The sequence below is a fragment of the Spea bombifrons genome, chromosome 5 (assembly GCF_027358695.1).
Source record: "Spea bombifrons isolate aSpeBom1 chromosome 5, aSpeBom1.2.pri, whole genome shotgun sequence".
In the NCBI taxonomy this organism is placed as follows: domain Eukaryota; kingdom Metazoa; phylum Chordata; class Amphibia; order Anura; family Pelobatidae; genus Spea; species Spea bombifrons.
The window spans coordinates 53,267,815-53,287,461 of NC_071091.1; the positions used below are offsets into that span (position 1 = coordinate 53,267,815).

General features: G+C 39.3%; 1 protein-coding gene across 1 annotated transcript in view; it reads left to right on the plus strand.

Annotated features, from left to right (window-relative positions):
* Positions 1–241: 241 nt before the first annotated feature.
* DROSHA (drosha ribonuclease III) overlaps positions 242–19,647 on the plus strand; it is a 95,651-nt gene continuing 76,245 nt past the window's right edge. Inside the window, exons 1-9 of the mRNA XM_053466048.1 lie at positions 242–293; positions 1,879–2,729; positions 3,602–3,673; positions 4,205–4,442; positions 4,812–4,953; positions 6,849–6,997; positions 7,457–7,537; positions 9,877–9,963; positions 10,837–10,923. Coding sequence (XP_053322023.1) covers positions 1,882–2,729; positions 3,602–3,673; positions 4,205–4,442; positions 4,812–4,953; positions 6,849–6,997; positions 7,457–7,537; positions 9,877–9,963; positions 10,837–10,923 — 1,704 coding nt within the window. The 5' untranslated portion in view covers positions 242–293; positions 1,879–1,881. The remainder of the gene's footprint in view (positions 294–1,878; positions 2,730–3,601; positions 3,674–4,204; positions 4,443–4,811; positions 4,954–6,848; positions 6,998–7,456; positions 7,538–9,876; positions 9,964–10,836; positions 10,924–19,647) is intronic.

Sequence of the window (19,647 nt, forward strand, 5' to 3'; positions counted from 1 at the left end):
TGCTGAACAGACATACAATGCGTTTAGCGAGCTGCCCTACATAAAAATGGCCGTTTCTGCCCTGCGAAGTCTTTGCTTTGCGAAGTCTTTTGTGCATGTTTGTTTTTTCTTGCCACCTATTGGCTCCATCTAACATCTTCCAGAGGGTGCGGAGTAAGACTGACACGTTCTTTGACCAATCGCGTTTGTGAAGTGAGTCCTGTGTTGAGCAGCCGCTGGGTTCACAGGTTGTGGGCGGGACACGAGAAAGGTCGCTTCCGGTCTTGAGTGTGACTGTGTATCGTTGCTGTCGGGTGAGTGGGGTAATTAGAACGGGAACGGAGGGAAAAGACGGCAAATACATAAGGTTCTATCTCCCGTAACGTAGAGTTTGTATACCGGTTTATTTTGGTGTCTAGTTGTGACGCTTGCATTGGTTCTGCACAGAGCCTTAGGGTTTTGGTGTCAATCTTTTAGAAGTGGACATCTATGAATTCTTCATGCCATAGACAAGTATTTGGTCAGAATTACCCATGAGCAGTCATATATGTGTTACCTTATTATGTCCACATACATGATATATAGTAGTAGCTATCCATATGTAGCTACTATATAGCATATATAACAACCACCTGACAATAGACCTCTCCAGATGCTCCAATTTGCATGTACTGCTTTATATTGATAGGTTATGATCCTGATACATTTTTGTGTAGGGCAGATCTATACAATTAAGTCATTCAGACTACGGTAGAGGACCGGAGATGTGCAGCCCTGGATTAGAGCATCTATTAGCTTTTTTGGTGGTATCTTCAATAAGAAAGGGACGATTAAGGGTGACTCTAAAATGGAGTGCCTAAAATGTAGGAAAGATAGCTGAGATACTCCCAGTGAGGGATAATTCAGAGGTGGGAGTAGATGAAGGAAAGATAGATGTCTGTGTGTCTGATTTCTCTCTAACTGGTCGATCAGGATACTTATACAATTTGGAACCCCAAGGTATAGAAGTACTCTAAAGTTCTCCGACAGTAGTTAAGATTTAGTTTGAATTTAAGGTCACAAGAGGAAAACCGGAGGCAGCAGAAAGACAACTAGTGACTTGAGAAACGCAAGGGTGTCTGTTCAGAAGAAGAGATCTAGCTTGGGTATCATCAACATATAAATTGTATTAAAGTTCATAAGAAACTATAGTGTAGGAACAAAGAAGGTTCAACAATCATAGTTTGATGGGAATCGCTAGGGATGCAAGTATACCCCACTAATAGTTAGGGACCAGACCTCGCTGTAGAGCGAAAATCGCTTACCTTAATATATTTTCATCCCTTGCTTATGGTGATTCCAAAAAAAAAATAAAAAAAAAGCAGAGCAAGCCCCCCAAAAATAAAATTGAATATAATGGAAAAGCATTAAAGCAGGATACCCCTGTACCAATGTGGCAAATGCTTTGGGCTAGAAGTAAATGGTTAGTTTTGTCAAAAGTGCCAGACAGGTCAAGTAGTATTAATGGTGAATAAGCAGAGTGTGTGTGGAGTTGGCGGTAAAGAGATCATCGATTACCTTGGTTAGAATGACGTTTGAAATGTCAGTGACACGGACAGATGTTGGAACGGTTCGATCCTTGCAATACATGCAACTGTTTCTTTAGAATTGGAAAACTTATGGACAAACTTCAGTAGAAACACAGCTCCCGTCGAGCACAGAAGCAAGAAGCATCATCAGACAGACTGTTACGTGTTTTACGTTAGCGGAGTTTATTTTTGACCTGTATACATTGTACCTGGAAAAATTCTTATTTCTCTAATGGGATGCTATATTTTGGTGTTTGAGCTCTGTGCTATTGTAGCGTAACATGATAATATGGAGTGGTGACCAGGCATACTTTTTATTTATTTATTTTAGACAATGTCTCTACAACCAACACAAGGAGGCCCACAAAGCGGAGGAGTCCCTGTTGCGTCCGTGCAGTCTTACAGACCACAAAGCACGAGAACCACCCAGCCACAACAAACCTCTACACAGTATTGCTATAATCCGCCAAGTGTTCCCCCTCCAAATGTTTCCAGCCTCCCTAACACTGGCTATATTCCCCCTAGACCAGATTACATGTCTTACCCACCGCCTTTTACCCCAACGACCCAGACTACGGCTAACCAGTCCATCCCAAGGCCGCCCTACCCGGTCAGACAAGGTTATTCAGTGCCTCCATGTTTTCCACCACCCCCTGTACCTACCCCAGGAAACCCTATAAATAATAGTCAACCTATCATGCAGTGTTCATATCCTTATGTGATGCCACCTTTAATACCACCACCTCCAATTATTCCTCCACCACCTACCCATGTAGGCTATCAGTCTACGTATCCTGGCTATCCCCCACAAGGTTTTCCTCCCCCACCACTTCCCCCTCCACCCCTTCCAACTAACCATAACAGTTACCTGCCTAGTACGACATCGTTTCAAGGAACCAGTCACTACAGACACAACAGCCAAAGTCAGTACCAGGCAGACAATTCACAGAGTGATCACAGAGGAACTGACAGAGTCAGGCACTTTGAAGATCACCGCCATCGAGACTACTATCACAGTGAGCGACACCGGCCTGAAAAACACGGAGATCGCCGTGACAGAGGAAGAAGCCCAGAACGCCAAAGAAGACAAGACAGTATGCGACACCGGTCTGAATATGAGTACAGTAAATCACCGTCTCACAGCAGAAGTTCTCCGCGTCACTCAAGCTACGATCGAAACAGGCAGGTTATGATGCGTTACTAGCATACAATTCAGTTTAGCGCCACAATCTCAGCGGCAATTGATCGTGAGAAGATATAGCTGTCACGCAATGGGGCTTACTATTAAATATCTGTTCTAGTGCAGTGTATTAAATGTGATCTTATCACTATGGTTCTGCTGGTTTCATCATTCATCTGTTGCTATGGTGATATGACCACTTCTGGAGTTTTATGCCTGATTTTCTTTTTATAGATAACTCAAAATAACCTGTAGGATTTCATAAGGATCATGGCATCCACAGTGTTTATTGCTCTGTATTTCTATGGCTATTTTAACATTTTCGTCCCACATTTATTCAATAAAAGACAAATTTTAGGCGGATATATTATCACTTAGCAGCCTGCTCATCAAATAAATGTCTTCAGATTGTAAAATACTTTATTTCTAGCAGGGTCCTTTGACCCTCTATAGAGACCATTTGCTTTAACTTTGTTCTTGTTATTTCGGAGCTTGAGGCACTTTTCACACTCGTTTCTCATCTGTATTGCATCTTTTTTTTATTTGCTGAAATATGAACTGTTCTAATGGTCACATTATTCATGGCAGTGACAGTACGATGTTAACTCTCTGTATCCTCCAATTTCTTTACTGACAATATAGCCTTATAAATATAGAATTTGATATATAATTGTATCTGGCTCATCCTGCCTGTACATTTTTATACCTGCCATACGAACTTAACTTGGTGTCCCAACTGGCAATGCCAAGGCTACAGAAAGTGATGCATCTGTTCTATTTGTCTGCATGTGGTACTCTTTAAAGCTTTCTTTGTCCGGAAAATAGAAAAATACTGTATGATCGTGTCTGAACATTGTGTCTAATATTTGTGCAGGGAAAGGCACAGACATCGGGAAAGTCGACGGTCAGTTACACCAGAAAGAAATTACAGAAAGAGACCAAAAAGGTAGGCGATGGTTTGGATTGTAAATGTTCAAGCTTCGCAACTGTACAAGTGGTTACACAGTATTCAGAAAATACTATGTTTTCCATGCCTGTGCTGTCTGACAGCTGGACAAGACCAAATTAGATTAGCTTTTTTAGGTAAATATATGCCAACCCATGGTTTAATGGTGTTTTATTGGCACTACTTTTTAGTAGTAAGAGTGCATCGCTGGAAATCACGCATGTGTGTTATTAGAGTGCTCGTTGTTGCAATTACATACATTGTTGACGTGTTTTTAGCCTTAATGGAGATGCGTGAAGATAGATATATATTCAGTGTTTGGCACACAATAAGAGCGAGGGTACACTTTGTGAGAGATTTCCAAATACTTAATAATCCATTGTTTTGAACATGCAATATGCATTGAGTTGTTTCCCCTCACGGCATTCGACTAACACAGAGTATTAAATACTAATTAGTGCACCAATTATTAACTTCAGTTAACGCTTTGATGAATTCAGCATAAATGTTTTTTTTCCTCATCTTCTGAAGTCCATCTACTAGTCGAGGGCATAAGAGAGCAAGGTGGGAAGAGGAGGACAAGGAATGTGCCCCAGAGAGCCCTTCCTCAGGAAAGGAAAAAAGTTACACTTCTATTAAAGAGAAAGATCCTCTGGATGAGAACCTGTTGGACAGAAATGACGATGAGGAAGAAGAATTGCTTAAACCAGTGTGGGTTCGCTGCACCCATTCTGAAAGTTACTACACTAGTGATCCAATGGACCAGGTGGTGAGTTTTGCATGTGTACGGTACCGCAGGCAATTTCCATAATTTTCAGATTCATCTGTGTTCACACAAAAAATGAGGCTTCTTCGTATGTGTATTTTCCAGCACAAGCCGTTATTTAAAATGTCTCAATTTTCTAATGGACCAACACTTGAGTCTTGTAGGTTTATGTCCAATTTTCCAATTATGGACACAGGAACCATGCTTTACCCCTTAGTCCCTAGTGAGCTAAAGAGAAAACAAGATAAACTAAAATATTTTTTCTTGTCTTCTCTCCTCTAACTCCTATTTGAGATCTACATTAGCTACAGTCCAAGGTAAAGTCCAGCTGTGCTATTGTAATCACAATCATTTTCCTTGTTTGCTTCACAGGGTGACTCCACAGTAGTCGGCACAAGTAGACTACGTGATTTATACGACAGGTTTGAAGAAGAGCTTGGAAAACGTCAAACAGTTGCTAAAGCGGCTAGACCTGCGTGGGAGCCACCAACAACCAAATTAGATGAGCATTTAGGTAAGAAATCTGATTTGTTATGCAGATGGGAACTGCTGCTCGATGCTTTAAACTGGTGTATGGTTATAGTCACCGGTCATTGGGAAAATCAGTCACTGGTCACCATAACTCTGTATCAGCTGAAGTGGTAGATATTAATATAGTGAAGGAAATTAACCATGTTTGTGGTAGGCATAAGGCTACCCTGAATCTAAGACATGAATGGAATAAGCTTTAAAAATGACTAAACTATGGGCCAGTTTTTATTTGCCATCAAATTCAATGTTTCACTGACTTCAACCAACTATGGAAGCGTTGGCTGCTCTTTAACCTGTGTTAACCTTTGTCAAGTTTTATTTCCCCTGGAGATTCAGTCACATAAACACATTACAAATATTTAGGATGTGTCTGCTTGTGTGTTGCATGGCAAGCGTTCCTAGTATTATTTCTAGGAGGGTTTGGGGCATTTGACAGAACTACATGTGTTATAATGCTGCATTTAGTTACAAAAGCGTTAAATTCAGTAGATGGATGAGCACCTTTAAACCTTTGCTGTGTTCAACATATGTTCATTATCTGTGAAAAGCCAGTGCTTACCAGGCTATTAAAAACCCATCTTCCGTGTGTACCATAGAGCAACGTATCTAAATTTCCTGACATCTGTATTATTATCCCAGCAGCAAAAAAATATAATTTCGTTAGTTGCGGCAGGGGCGTTTACCCTTGTTGTGGGGTTCACCAATGCTTGTTTAAAACATGTTAACCCATTTGTTTGCTAACCTAGGACACTGCGGGTGAATTAATTCCCTGGTATAGCTGTGCATCTCGAATGAGCAACCCCATAAAGATACTTCTGTAAGAAGGCAAAGTTGGGTCTGCATAATGCATGTTCTAGAAAGTTGCCTTATTTCAGGCCCATTGTTAAATGTTTCAGCAAACTGATGTTTTACAGGCTACACCACTTTAATAATGACAAAAATGATATTGTATGTTAAGTATAGAAATGAGTGTTAAGGGGCATTCTTGTCCCATGCAGCCATAAAAAATGCATATTAACGTATGAATTCCTCTATTACTTTGTTCTGCATGGTGAAGCCCCTTACATTTGTTTAATGGGCCATTTTAACTTCTGATTTTAAATGTATGGCCTGTCTCTACTGTGGTATGTATTGCCATACCTTGCCGGATTTGCCATTTTCAGAGCCTTGAAAAAAATATGTTGGAATGCTAGCACGTTACGTTATTTAGCCACTGTTATTAAGAAATTTTGACACAAGTGGCGTTGCTCCTTGGAATACAATATCTCTTTGTTACGTTTGGATAACGGTGTATGACTTTCATGACTGATTTGCCTGAAAACAGGAAGTGTCCCTAAGTACATATCCTGCACGTAGTGCTCCCCATGAATCTTTGGGCTGATAATGTGGAAACATGAAAAAAGACTTCCACTTTCCCAAAACCTTTATTCTGTTGATCATCCTCAAATGCTTAGTGTCAGAAGCTAATGGCACCTGACAGACAAAGTGGCTTATTAAAGATAGTCTTTGAACAAAAAGTCGTGTACAGGATACTCGTTGTAGAAACGCTACCGTATCTTATTATTACCTTTCATAATTTGCCCTTTAATGGTATCGTATTTCTGATCTGACCATATTCTATTTGTCATCTAGAAGGCCATGGCTTTGTTTATCTTGTCTTTTCAGTATGTCTTAGTCACAGTACAATTATATCAGACTTTTAGAAATCAAAGTCAAAATACTAAAACTTCTTGCACTTCTCAGTTTATTACTGCAATGCAACAACAATACTGTTTTGGAAATGCACCCTCCGCATCCCACTGATGGGTGTACATGAACAGTATTACACACATTTCTTATATATGGTACTTAAAAATCTTTGTTTTTTGTTTTTACCAGAGAGCTCCAGCGAGTCTGACTGTGATACAGATGATAGCTGCTCCAGCAGTTCTGACTCGGAGGTATTTGATGTGATAGCTGAAATAAAGAGGAAGAAAGCTCATCCCGATCGCCTGCATGAAGAACTTTGGTACAATGACCCCGGTCAGGTCAGTATTACCCACACGCAGCGTCTCTGACTCGGCATGGCTTCTCAGATATATTGCTAAAGAGAACAGCGAGCGCAGCGATCTCTGTTGGTGGCATCTGTCTTTGTGTAGACCCCCCAAGCGGAAACGGTCTTATTGTGTTGAAGCAGTGACTTCTAGACTTCTAGACGGTGGCATCTCAAGAGTCCCTCTGAGCTCATTTTCTAACACAATGAAATGTGGTCTCCCTATAAATCTATAGAGCCTGTTATATACATGTGTAATCAATTCATATTTATTAAAATTATACTGTTATTAACATAGAACCAACCATTCCTTTCTAAGTCAAATTTAGAAATAGGCAAAGTAAGTTAACGTTTCTGAGTTCGACATTGGTTTCCAAGATAGTATGACATTGCGTTGCCATCAATGATTTGTTTTATCTGTTAATAACAATACAACCCGCTTTGCTTTTATCAGATGAATGATGGACCCCTGTGTAAGTGTAGCGTTAAAGCCAGGCGGACAGGAATTAGGCACAGCATGTATCCTGGAGAGGAGGTAAGAACCTTAATCGGCATTAAATACATTTATATGTACGTATCAGCTAAGTCTTAGTCCCACGGATGGTCTTCAAATATTTTACAGAGCCTGTCTACAATAACCGAGGTGAGGTTGTTTATATGGAAAGGGGAACAAGAAACAATAATGAGAAGGCAAAATGATGTACTAAAATGGCGGCTGTAATAATGCACTCTATGTAATCTACATTCTACGACTAAGAATAGTTTATATTATTGTGTGTCATATATATGTGTGTGTGTGTATATGTGTGTGTGTATATATATATATATATATATATATATATATATATACACACACACACACACACAATGTGATTATTATACGAGACATTCTACAATCCGCTTGAAAGTCTACAATGATGTCATTTGATATTGGGTATAATCATCCTGACAGAAGTAAGAAGAAAAAAAAAAGTGTTTATTTGTCTTCAGAGTATCGAGGCGTTTCTGTACTTTTTTTTCTTTTCCAAGTATAGTTTTAGAGCTAAACCGAGTGGAATACACACTGAGCAGGGATGGAATTAAATTCAGCAGTGCATGGTTTTCTCTCTTGACACGCTACAAACAAGTGCTTGTCGGCAGCATGTAGGTGTTTAGCCAGAGGATCTCGTTACTCTAGAACTACAAAAAAAGAGAGAGATTCTTGGTGAACATGTAAATCCTGAAAGCTAATTGTAATCACTTGGGCAAGTAGCAAGGCATTTTTCTATAGCACAGTAGCTGAATACGTGAATTTGTTCCGTTAATGCATCTTTTGTGCTCCGCAAGTAACATTAACACAATGGTCTTAACGTTGCCCTGTAGCTGTAAGAGATTGAAAACTTATTGAAGACTTAACCATGGCAACATAAGCGCAGTCTGTTTCTTTTTAGTTAATGGTTCCCGACCTGTTTTGTACATTAAGTTTTCAGCCAATATATTTATAATTTTTATATAGTTTTTTTTCCCCCAATGTAATAAGTTACCTTTGTAATAAAAAAGAAGCATCTGTGAAAGACGGTTAATAATAAAACAGGATATATTCTATTGGTCTTCCTATACGATTATTAGATTGCAGAAATTGAAATGAATATATTGTGCTGTGAAGACTACATACATACTGTGAGTGCCATACTATGGTTTTTGAAGTCCCATGTAATGTTTTTTAAGTTTTGTAATGTAAAGTAATGTTTTTGAGTGTAACAATATACCCTACATTTTTTAATTGCTTCCCTATGAATAAAGGGATTCATCAGAATTAGGGCTGCAACAACAAATCGATAATAAATAATGAAAATCATTGCCATCTGGGTGGGCAGAGTGGCATATCTGGGGGTATAAGGCATATCAGGGGGTATAAGGCATATAGGGGATATAAGGCATATCTTGGGGTATAAGGCATATCTTGGGGTATAAGGCATATCTGGGGGGGCACAGTGTCATATCAGGGGGGTATAAGGCATATAGGGGATATAAGGCATATCTTGGGGGGTATAAGGCATATCTGGGGGGGGCACAGTGTCATATCAGGGGGGTATAAGGCATATAGGGTATATAAGGCATATGTGGGGAGGGCGGAGTGGCAAGCTTGGCTCAAATGTGCATAACTGGGGGAACAGGTTGGGAAATAAAAAAACAAGAAATGCAGTTTTTTTTTTTATTCTGCTGTTTGTTTTTAACATCCAGTTTGTTCATTAACTTATTTTAAATAAATTAAAAATTTACATTATTTTTTATCCGATTAATCGAAAACATAATGGGCTAACTAATCGATTATGAAAATAACCGTTAGTTGCAGCCCCCGTCCCAAGCTCCTTGGCTTACGGGAGGAGGTACATTCGCTCTGAACGCATCTCCTGCTTGCTGGTGAACGTGTGTGGAAACTCTCCTCCAGATGGCTCCAGTACTGGCTTGCCTTAGATTTAGCCAGGGGTCCAGACCCCCATGCAAACGTACAAAAAAACAATTGGGCTGCTAGAAGCATCTAACTATCTGGCAAGAGAAGGGGTTAAAGCCTTGCACCCCAGGGCCTTCAGTAGGTCAGTATTTTTTTTGTAAAGAAACAATATTAAAGAACTTCAATATACCATTAATACACCATTTCCAAAGTTTGTATATGCGACACTCAGTAGACAAGTTGTTTTTTGAGTTGTAGAATTAAAATTGTACAGATGCGAATGACTTCCAGCCTGCACGTTTTGATTAATTCGATGTGCTTATATTTACCTGTTGTCTCTGTCTCCCTTTTTGTTCCAAGCCATTTGTTTGGTGTTGCAGACAAAGCTGTATGAGGTACGGCTACATAAATTGACCTTTATTTTTTTCTTTCTTTCTAAGTCTATTAAAGCGTGCCGTCCTATGACCAACAATGCAGGACGACTTTTCCACTACAGGATAACAGTATCTCCTCCAACAAATTTCTTGGTAAGACCCTATAGAAATGAAAGTTCTCCCACTATCTGTGAAGTGTGTGTGTGTGTGTGTATATATATATATATATATATATATATATATATATATATATATATATATATATATATATAATTTATTCATTATGGATTCCTTTTCAGTGCATTTTAGTTCCTCTGTTTTACTTCCTTGCTTTGATTTGCTTGTGATATACAAGCCCATTGTGAATTATGGGTTATGCAGAGTGTTTTTGTATGCATCATTGAAAGTAAATTCTGTATATCCAGTTCCAGATTATACAGGTTTTTTTTTTGTGCAGGCATAAAAAAGATTGATCGCTTTCACCCTGTATTCTTGCTTATCTTATTTTTTGTTGTTGATTTGTGTGTTATCTGCAAATTGGCAACCTAGATGAACTTTTCCAATTACCTCTGGATTTGGTGGCGCACTAATTTATTTCTCCATCCATGCTAATGGTTTCCTGATATATATAGAGTGGAGGTTAAAGCAGAAATAGAATTAGTGAATACTATTTTATTTTGCTTCTGTTGCTCCTTAATTAACCTCTTTCCTGCCCTGAAGCAGATCCTGCCAGAGAAGCGATTATGCATTATATGGTGAATAGGTCAGTCCCTCTGCTTGCCTGATCCTTGGCATCTTGCCTGGGCATTAAGCTCGCCTGGAAAAAAGACACTTTTTAGTGAAAGGACTTAATTTTGAAGTCCTTGTGTGTGTGTATATATATATATATATATATATATATATATATATGTGTGTGTATACGTATATATAATCACATACTAGAGTGTCCTTGCATCATTGAAATAACGTGCCAGAACAAAATGATCAATTCTGCTTTAACAAAATCTGTGCCTTTCTTCATTTTAGACAGACCGGCCTACTGTCATTGAGTATGATGATCATGAATACATCTTTGAAGGGTTCTCTATGTTCTCTCATTCTCCACTGACAAATGTAAGTAACCGCAAGTCTTCAGATGTGATTTATTCAACACGAGTAACAAAAACACACGAGAAATAGAAATAGCATTTAAATTGTACCTTTCATCCTCAAAACATCCCATTGACATCCGCACTGTCTAAGTGTGGATTATATTCAAATTTACAATGCGCTAGCTAAATTGTGATACTTTTCTTCACCGTCCCACCATCACAGGTGCACATATGGATGCTGGCATCTTAAAATGTCATTTTGGTCTTATGTGCTGGGAGTGTGGCTAGTACAATGTGCATGTTTTTGCAGAAACAAATGCATGCAATTGTCCCGGGTTTGGAAACATTTTTACCTCTGGGAGCCCAGGGCTATTTTCATGGTTTTACTAAAGCTAGATGTAGGAGACAACCTTATGTCATCTAGGGAAACATATATATATATATATATATATATATATATATATATATATATATATGTATATATATATATGTATGTTTGTATATCTTTTTTTTCCCCCCAAGACACGTTATTCAGCTCAGATATACCCACTTTAAGGCCACCCTTGTATTCTATCGCATGATATAATGGTAAAAATACAAAAAAAGATAATTTTCTCTTATGATAAAAGCAATGAAGCCTAAATACGTTTCTTAAAATCTCTCACTCCCTTTAGTAGATCTGTCCAATTGATATGGTTTTACGTACCTATGAAGACCAGATAATGGACAGAATATATTGTAGGGTAGGCATACATAAAATGAGATTAGGTTCCATAATATAACACACCTTTCTTTAGTGTTGCACCACTTTGTACCGTACTGCAGTTAACTCATTTATGACAATTTTACACCATAAATACTCAAGCTTGTATGTTTAACCGATATTCTTACACTTACACACAATAACACCTTACCGTAACATACACACTAAGATTCTACACTCATGTACACAAATGCTAACACCATACCCTAATACACACACACTATATGCTGATATACACACTCATGCTAATTACATATTGTAATATACATAACACCATATACACTACCTTTATACATTCAGACACTATCCAACAACATACACACACTGGCTAACACTTTACATATATAAAACCAGACACTCTAATGCTATACACACACACACACACACACACGGTCTCTAGCACTATACATATACACACTTGCTCTGACACTATAGTACACACACTCACTCGGAGTTACTCCAACACTATACACATACACACTGGCATAATAGTATATACACACACTCACAGACTGACTCCAGCACTATACATGCACTCACTGACACTACAGTGTACACTCGTATACACATACAGTATCTTACAAAAGTGAGTACACCCCTCACATTTGTAAATATTTTATTATATCTTTTCATGTGACAACACTGAAGAAATTACACTCTGCTACAATGTAAAGTAGTGAGTGTACAGCCTGTATAACAGTGTAAACTTGCTGTCCCCTCAAAATAACTCAACACACAGCCATTACTGTCTAAACCTTGGCAACAAAAGTGAGTACACCCCTAAGTGGAAATGGGGCACCCTCTTTACTGCACCTCCGTGGAAAAGTGTAGTGTGCCAGATTCACAGTGGTAGCCCTGACCAGTTTTTACCACCTTGTCCTACAAAACCCCAGGCGCCAGGTGAAGTAAATAACACAAATCTTATCGATGCACCTGTCAGTGGTTGGGATATATAAGGCAGCAAATGAACATTTTGTCCTCAAAGTTGATGTGTTAGAAGCAGGGAAAATGGGAAAAGTGTAAGTTGCTCAGATCCTTTGACAAGGGCCAAATTGTTATGGCTAGACGACTGGGTCAGAGCATCTCTAAAACTGCAGCTTTTGTGGGGTGTTTCTGGTCTGCAGTGGTGAGTACCTATCAAAAGTGGTCAACGGAAGGAAAAGTGGTGAACTGGTGACAGGGTCATGGGTGGCCAAGGCTCATTGATGCACATGGGGGCCAAGGCTGGCCTGTTTGGTCAAATTCAACAGATGAGCTACTGTAGCTCAAATTGCTGAAAAGGTTAATGCTTGTTCTGATAGAAAGGTGTCAGAATGCACAGTGCATCACGGTTTTTTTGTGTATGGAGCTGCATAGCAGCAGACCAGTCAAGTGCCCATGCTGACCCCTGTCCACTGCCAAAAGCGTCTACAATGGGCACTTCGGCATAAAAACTGGATCACAGAGTAATGGAAGAAGGTGGCCTGGTCTGATGAATCACGCTTTCTTTTACGTCACGTGGATCGCCGTGTGCATAGCTTACCTACACCACACATGGCACCGGGATGTACTATGGGAAGAAGACATGCCGGTAGAGGCAGTGTGATGCTTTGGGCAATGTTCTGCTTGGAAACTTTGGGTCCTGTCATTCATGTGGATGTTACTTGCCACAAAGGAAAAATGGTTCAGGAATGGTTTGAGGAACACAATGAGTTCAAGTGTTGACTTGGTTCAAGGTGTTGAAATTCTCCAGATCTCAATCCAATCTAACATCTGTGGGATGTGCTGGACAAAGAAGTCTGATCGATGGAGACCCCAGCTCGCACATTACAGGACTTAGAAGATCTGCTGATAACGTCTTGGTGCCAGATACCACAGCACACCTTCAGAGGTCTAGTGGAGTCCATGCCTTGACGGGTTGCAAAAGGGGACCTACATTTATAATAGGCATGTGGTCATAATGTTATGTCTGATTGATGTATATACACCTATCCCATAGATTCAGTGTCATGGGAATTGTAGTCAATCAGACCATTTTTAGTAATTTGATAAATAATTATTTAACTTCAAGCATTTGTGTTAGGGATGCACCGAAATTAAAATTCTGGACCAAAACTGAAAATTCAGCATCCACTTGGCTGAAACAGAAAATGAACCCCACCTTTAGCCTCCCCCACCAAACCCCTCCCAAAAAATACACTTTTATTAAAAGTAAGTAACACACCAAAATTGGACCAAAAAATCAATAACTTATATATATACCGTATTTGCTCGATTATAAGACAAGGTTTTTTTTTTTTTAGGTCAAATGCTCTGAAAAATATCCCTCGTCTTATATGCGAGGTTGTCTTCTAATCAGACCTCAAATAGAGGTCTGACTACAAGACCGCAGCGCTGCAGGGGAACCGGATCCTTCTCTCTGACAGCCTCTGCTGCTGCCGCCAGCACTTCCTCTGGGGGCTTCTATGACGGAGCGCCCGGCATCACATGATCTTCGGGTGCTCCACCAGCAGCAGAGGTCTGTAGAGTTCATACACCCTCCCCCACCCTCTTACCTGTACTGCAGATCTCTCACTCATAGACTTCTGCAGGGGCCCTGCTGCTTCCCTCTGTGTTACACATGTGACGTGCATTCACGTGACTCCGCTTGGTTCCTGCTTCCCCTGGCCAGTTCAAGAGACGTTGCTCGCACACTGTGCTAGCAACGGACAGGTAAGCGGCAGGGCCCCTGGGGGCCTGTTATTTTCAGCCGTTTTTTCATTTCAATTTGTGTCACAATTACTGAAACTTGAACAGTGATGATTTTTTATTTCTTGTATGCTGGGCCACTAATCTCACAAAAGATTATTAAAATGGCAGTGTCGCCATTTTTTTCCCTTGTCTGGTCTAGTAGCTGGCAACCACATTAATCAGTCTATGGATTGAAATTGTCCATGATGTAAAGTATTTGAATGCATAATAAGCATGTATTATAAAGCCAAATTAAATAAGCAAATAAATGATTCTGTGCCATGGATTTGGAAAGAGGCTCTAATGTTGAGACATTACAAATATGAAACAGTGGCAGCAAATGAAAGACAAAGCAGGGTGATTAAGGGAAAGAAAGGAATAAGGAGAGAGGAAAATAAAACGAAGGAAAATATATCGTACAAGATAAGGCGCAACCTACTCTGTATAACACCAGGGGGCACACTGTGCATAATAAAGGAGTGCCAGGGCATTGTGCTTACAATTTCATCACAAGAAGAAATATGCATACATAAAATAATTAACTATTTAATATGCAGACACCACAACACTAAGGAAAATGATACACAAGAGCAGAACTCTGACAACTGACAGGAGAAAATGTGTTTCCCAAATAGGCATGTGATTTTATTGTACTCTTCTATCTTAATTTGATGTTCTTTTATTACATATATTTGTCTTTGTTTTAAATTATGATTATATTTTGGTGCAAGATAATCTAGTAGCTTTCAGATGCTTAGATGTATTGGTATAACATTTTTAAGCAGTTAATTTTATTATGATTTTTTTTTCCTTTTCAGAATTGCTTGTCAGTTACTCATAGTGCTTTGAATTTAGAATATCTTATGCCTTCTTATTTAATTGACCGATTATTCTCTTAACAATCCAATCCATTAAATGTTTTCAAGCAATTGATGGTTGTGTGCTTGTTTGGGATTTAATTTCTTATTTCAGAGAACATAATGTGAACTATGAAACCGGTATTACAAATGCATTAATCGCAGTAACGTGATAAGTACAGTAAATTGAAGCTTGATGGGGAAAAATCAAAATAATATCAGGGGTTTTTTTTGTTATGATAAAATCACGTTTATTAATTTACAAAGTGCAAGTATTATATATACCATATAACCCGTGAAGAGCCACTGTTCAAAATGCACCAAATCTAACCAGAAGGAAAATTGTCTCTTAATATGGACTACAACCATACATAAAGATGGTGCACAATCACAGGTACATCTTTCTGAGATTGAACAGAAGGAAGTCACATTGGAAAGCACCATGATCTAGATAAATCTCTAGTTCAGTGTAAATACTCTAACTTTAACCTGAGAACTATTAGTTCACAGAATACACTCTTTGTGAGCAATACTACCACGATCTCTGTGCAATTTAACAGCACCCCAAATGACCTGCTAGAGGCTGTCCTACCCTAATGCATACCCCCTCAACTTGTTGGTTTTCCAAATTGGGAATTTTGGGCTGTGCTGCTGGAGTCTGGGGGTGGTGTGGCCACACCTAGGGGGATGGTGTGATAGGAGGCTGGACCACCTACCCTCACAGTGGCATTACAAAAGTGGTCCCACCACTATAGGGGCCCAGACCACCCATGCGACCGCACCTGTGAAAGCTGCAGTTAGCGGCACAGAGAGTGTAGAGATCATCTGATTGAATGTTCTCAGACTCTCTCCCTGTGCCCTGTCTGATCCAGCATGTAGAAAGTAACATCACATCCATTTCCTGCATGCTGGATCACTCTGCACAAAGAGAGAGAGACACGGGAAAGCTGTTTGGAGGCTAAGATGGCACAGGCAATCTATTTGGAGGCTAAGATGGCACAGGGAAGCTGTTTGGGGGCTACGATGGCACTGTGAGACATGTTACTTGCAGTCGGGGAGGAGGGGATCCAGGGAAATTTTTGCACCGGGGTCCGGTGGTTTCTAGTTACACCCCTGTGAACGCCTAAAGAGCTATCACATAGAGGTTCACCTCCAGATTATCATAAGGTGTGGGAATCAGAATGGAGGTCTTTGTTGCATCAAAACACACCTCATTGATTTTACAGATCCTCGGGTCTGTCAGAGGAGATCAGAGCATCTCCCCAACCAGTCTGCGATCCACACTGCATGCAAACGTTGCAGGGCGTGTAAATATTGAGACTGTTGAAACAGGGCACTTGGGACATGCTAATACATATAACTTGAATAAAGCATGACATCCATGTCATTTACCTTATACAGTTTGTCAAATTCTTACACTCAGTTCTTATTAAATGGAAAGGTGTTAAAACAAAGAAGTTCATCAGCATAGAGCACCTGATGATTTAAATACAGGGATACATTGGGGTCTCACTGAAGAGTGGGTTTACAGGAGAGTTAATCATTGCATCTTCCTCGTATTACTACATGTTATCAAAAGAGTTATTATATAGCACTACATGTAACTGTTTTCTAGTTTTGTTTAAGTAGCTGAATGTCTCTGGAAATGTGCCTTGGACCTATTTTGTTGCACAGAATTTCACAAAGGAAGCAAATGAGATAAACTGGCCAGACAATGGAATTGCATGTTTTATTAATGGGTTACGATTCATTTTTGAATTAAGTGTTTCCTCCCTTGATGAAATTAAACATCTGCTTCTATACACCTTTCAGAGTCTTAATATCATCAGAGTGCGTACAGACAATACAATGAATGCCAGGTTAATAATAATTTCTTCTAGCAGGCTGAAAGCACAGGACCTTATTCTTACTCAAAAAATCAGTAAAATGTGTACTGGATGGGGGGTATATCACAAGGTCGCTCTGCAACACTATTGATGCAGATTTATTCGCTAAATGCGGAGTTGGCAGGAGAGTTGCTTCAACTCCTTGACTTCACTACGCTTTTTGGTGTGCCAACACCAGAGAGCTTCTGTTGTAGGAAGAGCTTGGCTGGCCCTGTGTAATGTATAGGTAAATCAGTGAAATTTCTATAGTTTCCTCACCCATTGAATTATGCACTATACAGGCCGAACTTTGCCCTTCTTGCAGGAGAAACCTGTCAGTGTTGGATCTCCATAATAAGTAGTGAATTGAAGTAATTGAAATCTCACCCTTTACCGAATAGTTTTTTTTTTTTTTTTTTTTTTTTTTTTTTTTACCAGCTTTTGCCCTATATTATGCATTGTCCCCCTTGATTTAGGTATTCAATCTGTAATTAGTTTTCAGAGATGGTTTGAAAATAAAGGATACATTTACCATAGCAAATCTGAGATCTCATGCAAACCCTCCTTACTTTTAAAGGGTTCCAATCCTTATTCGCATAAACCGAGCTGCTTTCATGCCACACATGTAAAGTTCTTCTAATTTGTACGCTTTGCTTTTTAATCTATGAACCCCGCTACAGAGGTTCATTAAATGTACGGATCTCTGATATATCAGTGCTTATCTCGAATATGCCTTTACGTTAATTTGCCTTTATATTCCCATTTGGGTGACAGACAGAACAATAAAAACGAAAAATAAAGACAGCGCGCGGTTATTTTGTCCCTTAATACGAACATTGGCCACAATCCAGTCATATTTGGGTTTTCTCAATATCTTGATGCAAATTTATAGGTAAGCCATTAAGTACTAAGAAGCTGTGAAGGAATAACGATATATTTTGCGGCACTAACATCTACTTTTCAGCTCTTACAGAAAGAATGATGACAGAATAGTTCCCAATATGTGGTGCTGAGATCTTCAGCTCTTGGAGGGTATAGGCAGCCTCGGTAACCTCTCTTGTGTTGGTTCCACTTATTCTGACTTCATGCTGTTTTTTTCTCATTGTCGCTACAGGAGTGCCATGTGTTTTGTTGTAGGGTTTTCTGTATCTCTTTTTTTCTCTCTCTTCTCCATCCTGCTGTTTAACTTGACAGACCTAGCCCATATCGCAGTATGCTATTACACCACCCCTTCGATTTGTCCTGATGGAAGCTTAATTCATTGCAGTGGACACGTAGGAGGAACCTTTATGTTTCATTTCATTTTTATATGGCCGAGCAATGATTTGCGGCAATTGTTTTCTTTCATTGTAGCTAGAAGAAGGCGCTCTGTGTGTGTCCAGTGATTAATTAGGTTAGGACCAGTATGACAAATTTGTTGTGCGCAAGTTTGTCTTCTACGGCAATAATTTTGAAGGCATGTATAATCTACTTAAGGCTCATCAATACCTAGTGTTCTGTATTATACTGTTCCTTGAGGTCCTATGTAAATCTATAGGGTCTATTGAGTTAGGGCAGATTTGGCCTGTAGTTTTTTTTTTTTTCTTCTTCTTTCATATTAGAGCTATTCTCTAACCGGTTTGAAGGGCCAGCTTGTCCCATAATAGATTGCCACAGTCCCTCAAAAGAACTTAAACAGCTGAAAGCAACTCAATACGATGTGTATTGTATACCAGAAATAACTTTCATAAATGTAAGATTTGGTATTACTGACGAGATCCGACTTGATTGATTCATAAATACTAATAAATGCTATGTTGTGGGTAATGGCTGTGAACTTCTGTTTGCTTTGCTGTAATTGGGTTAGAAAAGATTATTGCGTTTGGGGCTCGGTGAGTTGGTTGCAATATCGTCTTCAAAATAAAACACAGAGAAGGACTTCCAGTAATATTTTTACTGCTATCCATTTTAAAGCGAGACTCTCTTTGCCAGAATGGTCTTTTGTTAATTCGTAGCCAAACTTCTGTCAAGTTTCAGTAACATTTTGCGCAAAGTTATTAAAATTTATATCTCCTTTCAAGTGGTTCTAGACTGCCGTCTGTGATTTACATCCAGAGTATTTATTCATACTGCGTATGTGTCAATCTGTGTTTGAGCCCAACGCTGTCCCTTTTTAAAGCCAGCATTTTTTTTAATTCAGATTTTGCTAATTAAACAATTAACTTTGATTATCGTTGGGCAGTGTTATAAGTATTACCCTGACAAAGAAAACTGGTGGGCCAGAGGTCCTCTGAAGAGAGGAGTTGGACAGCATCGGTGCACCAGATGCTAGGGATTGTAGGGTATAATTCACTGGCTTCCTATGGGATTTTCACTTTGCAAGCACAGAATCATTGTAATCCAGTTATTGTGCTTTGCTGACAGCTATTTTGAAGAGCTGCTTCAAACAATTAAAATTGTTTTTTTTTTTTTCTTTCTTTTCTATAAGGTCTTAAGGCTCTTCTACTGACATCTCTATCCAAACCGTCTTTGGAGTTAGGGCTAGATAAATGGCATGGGAGTTGTTACCCATG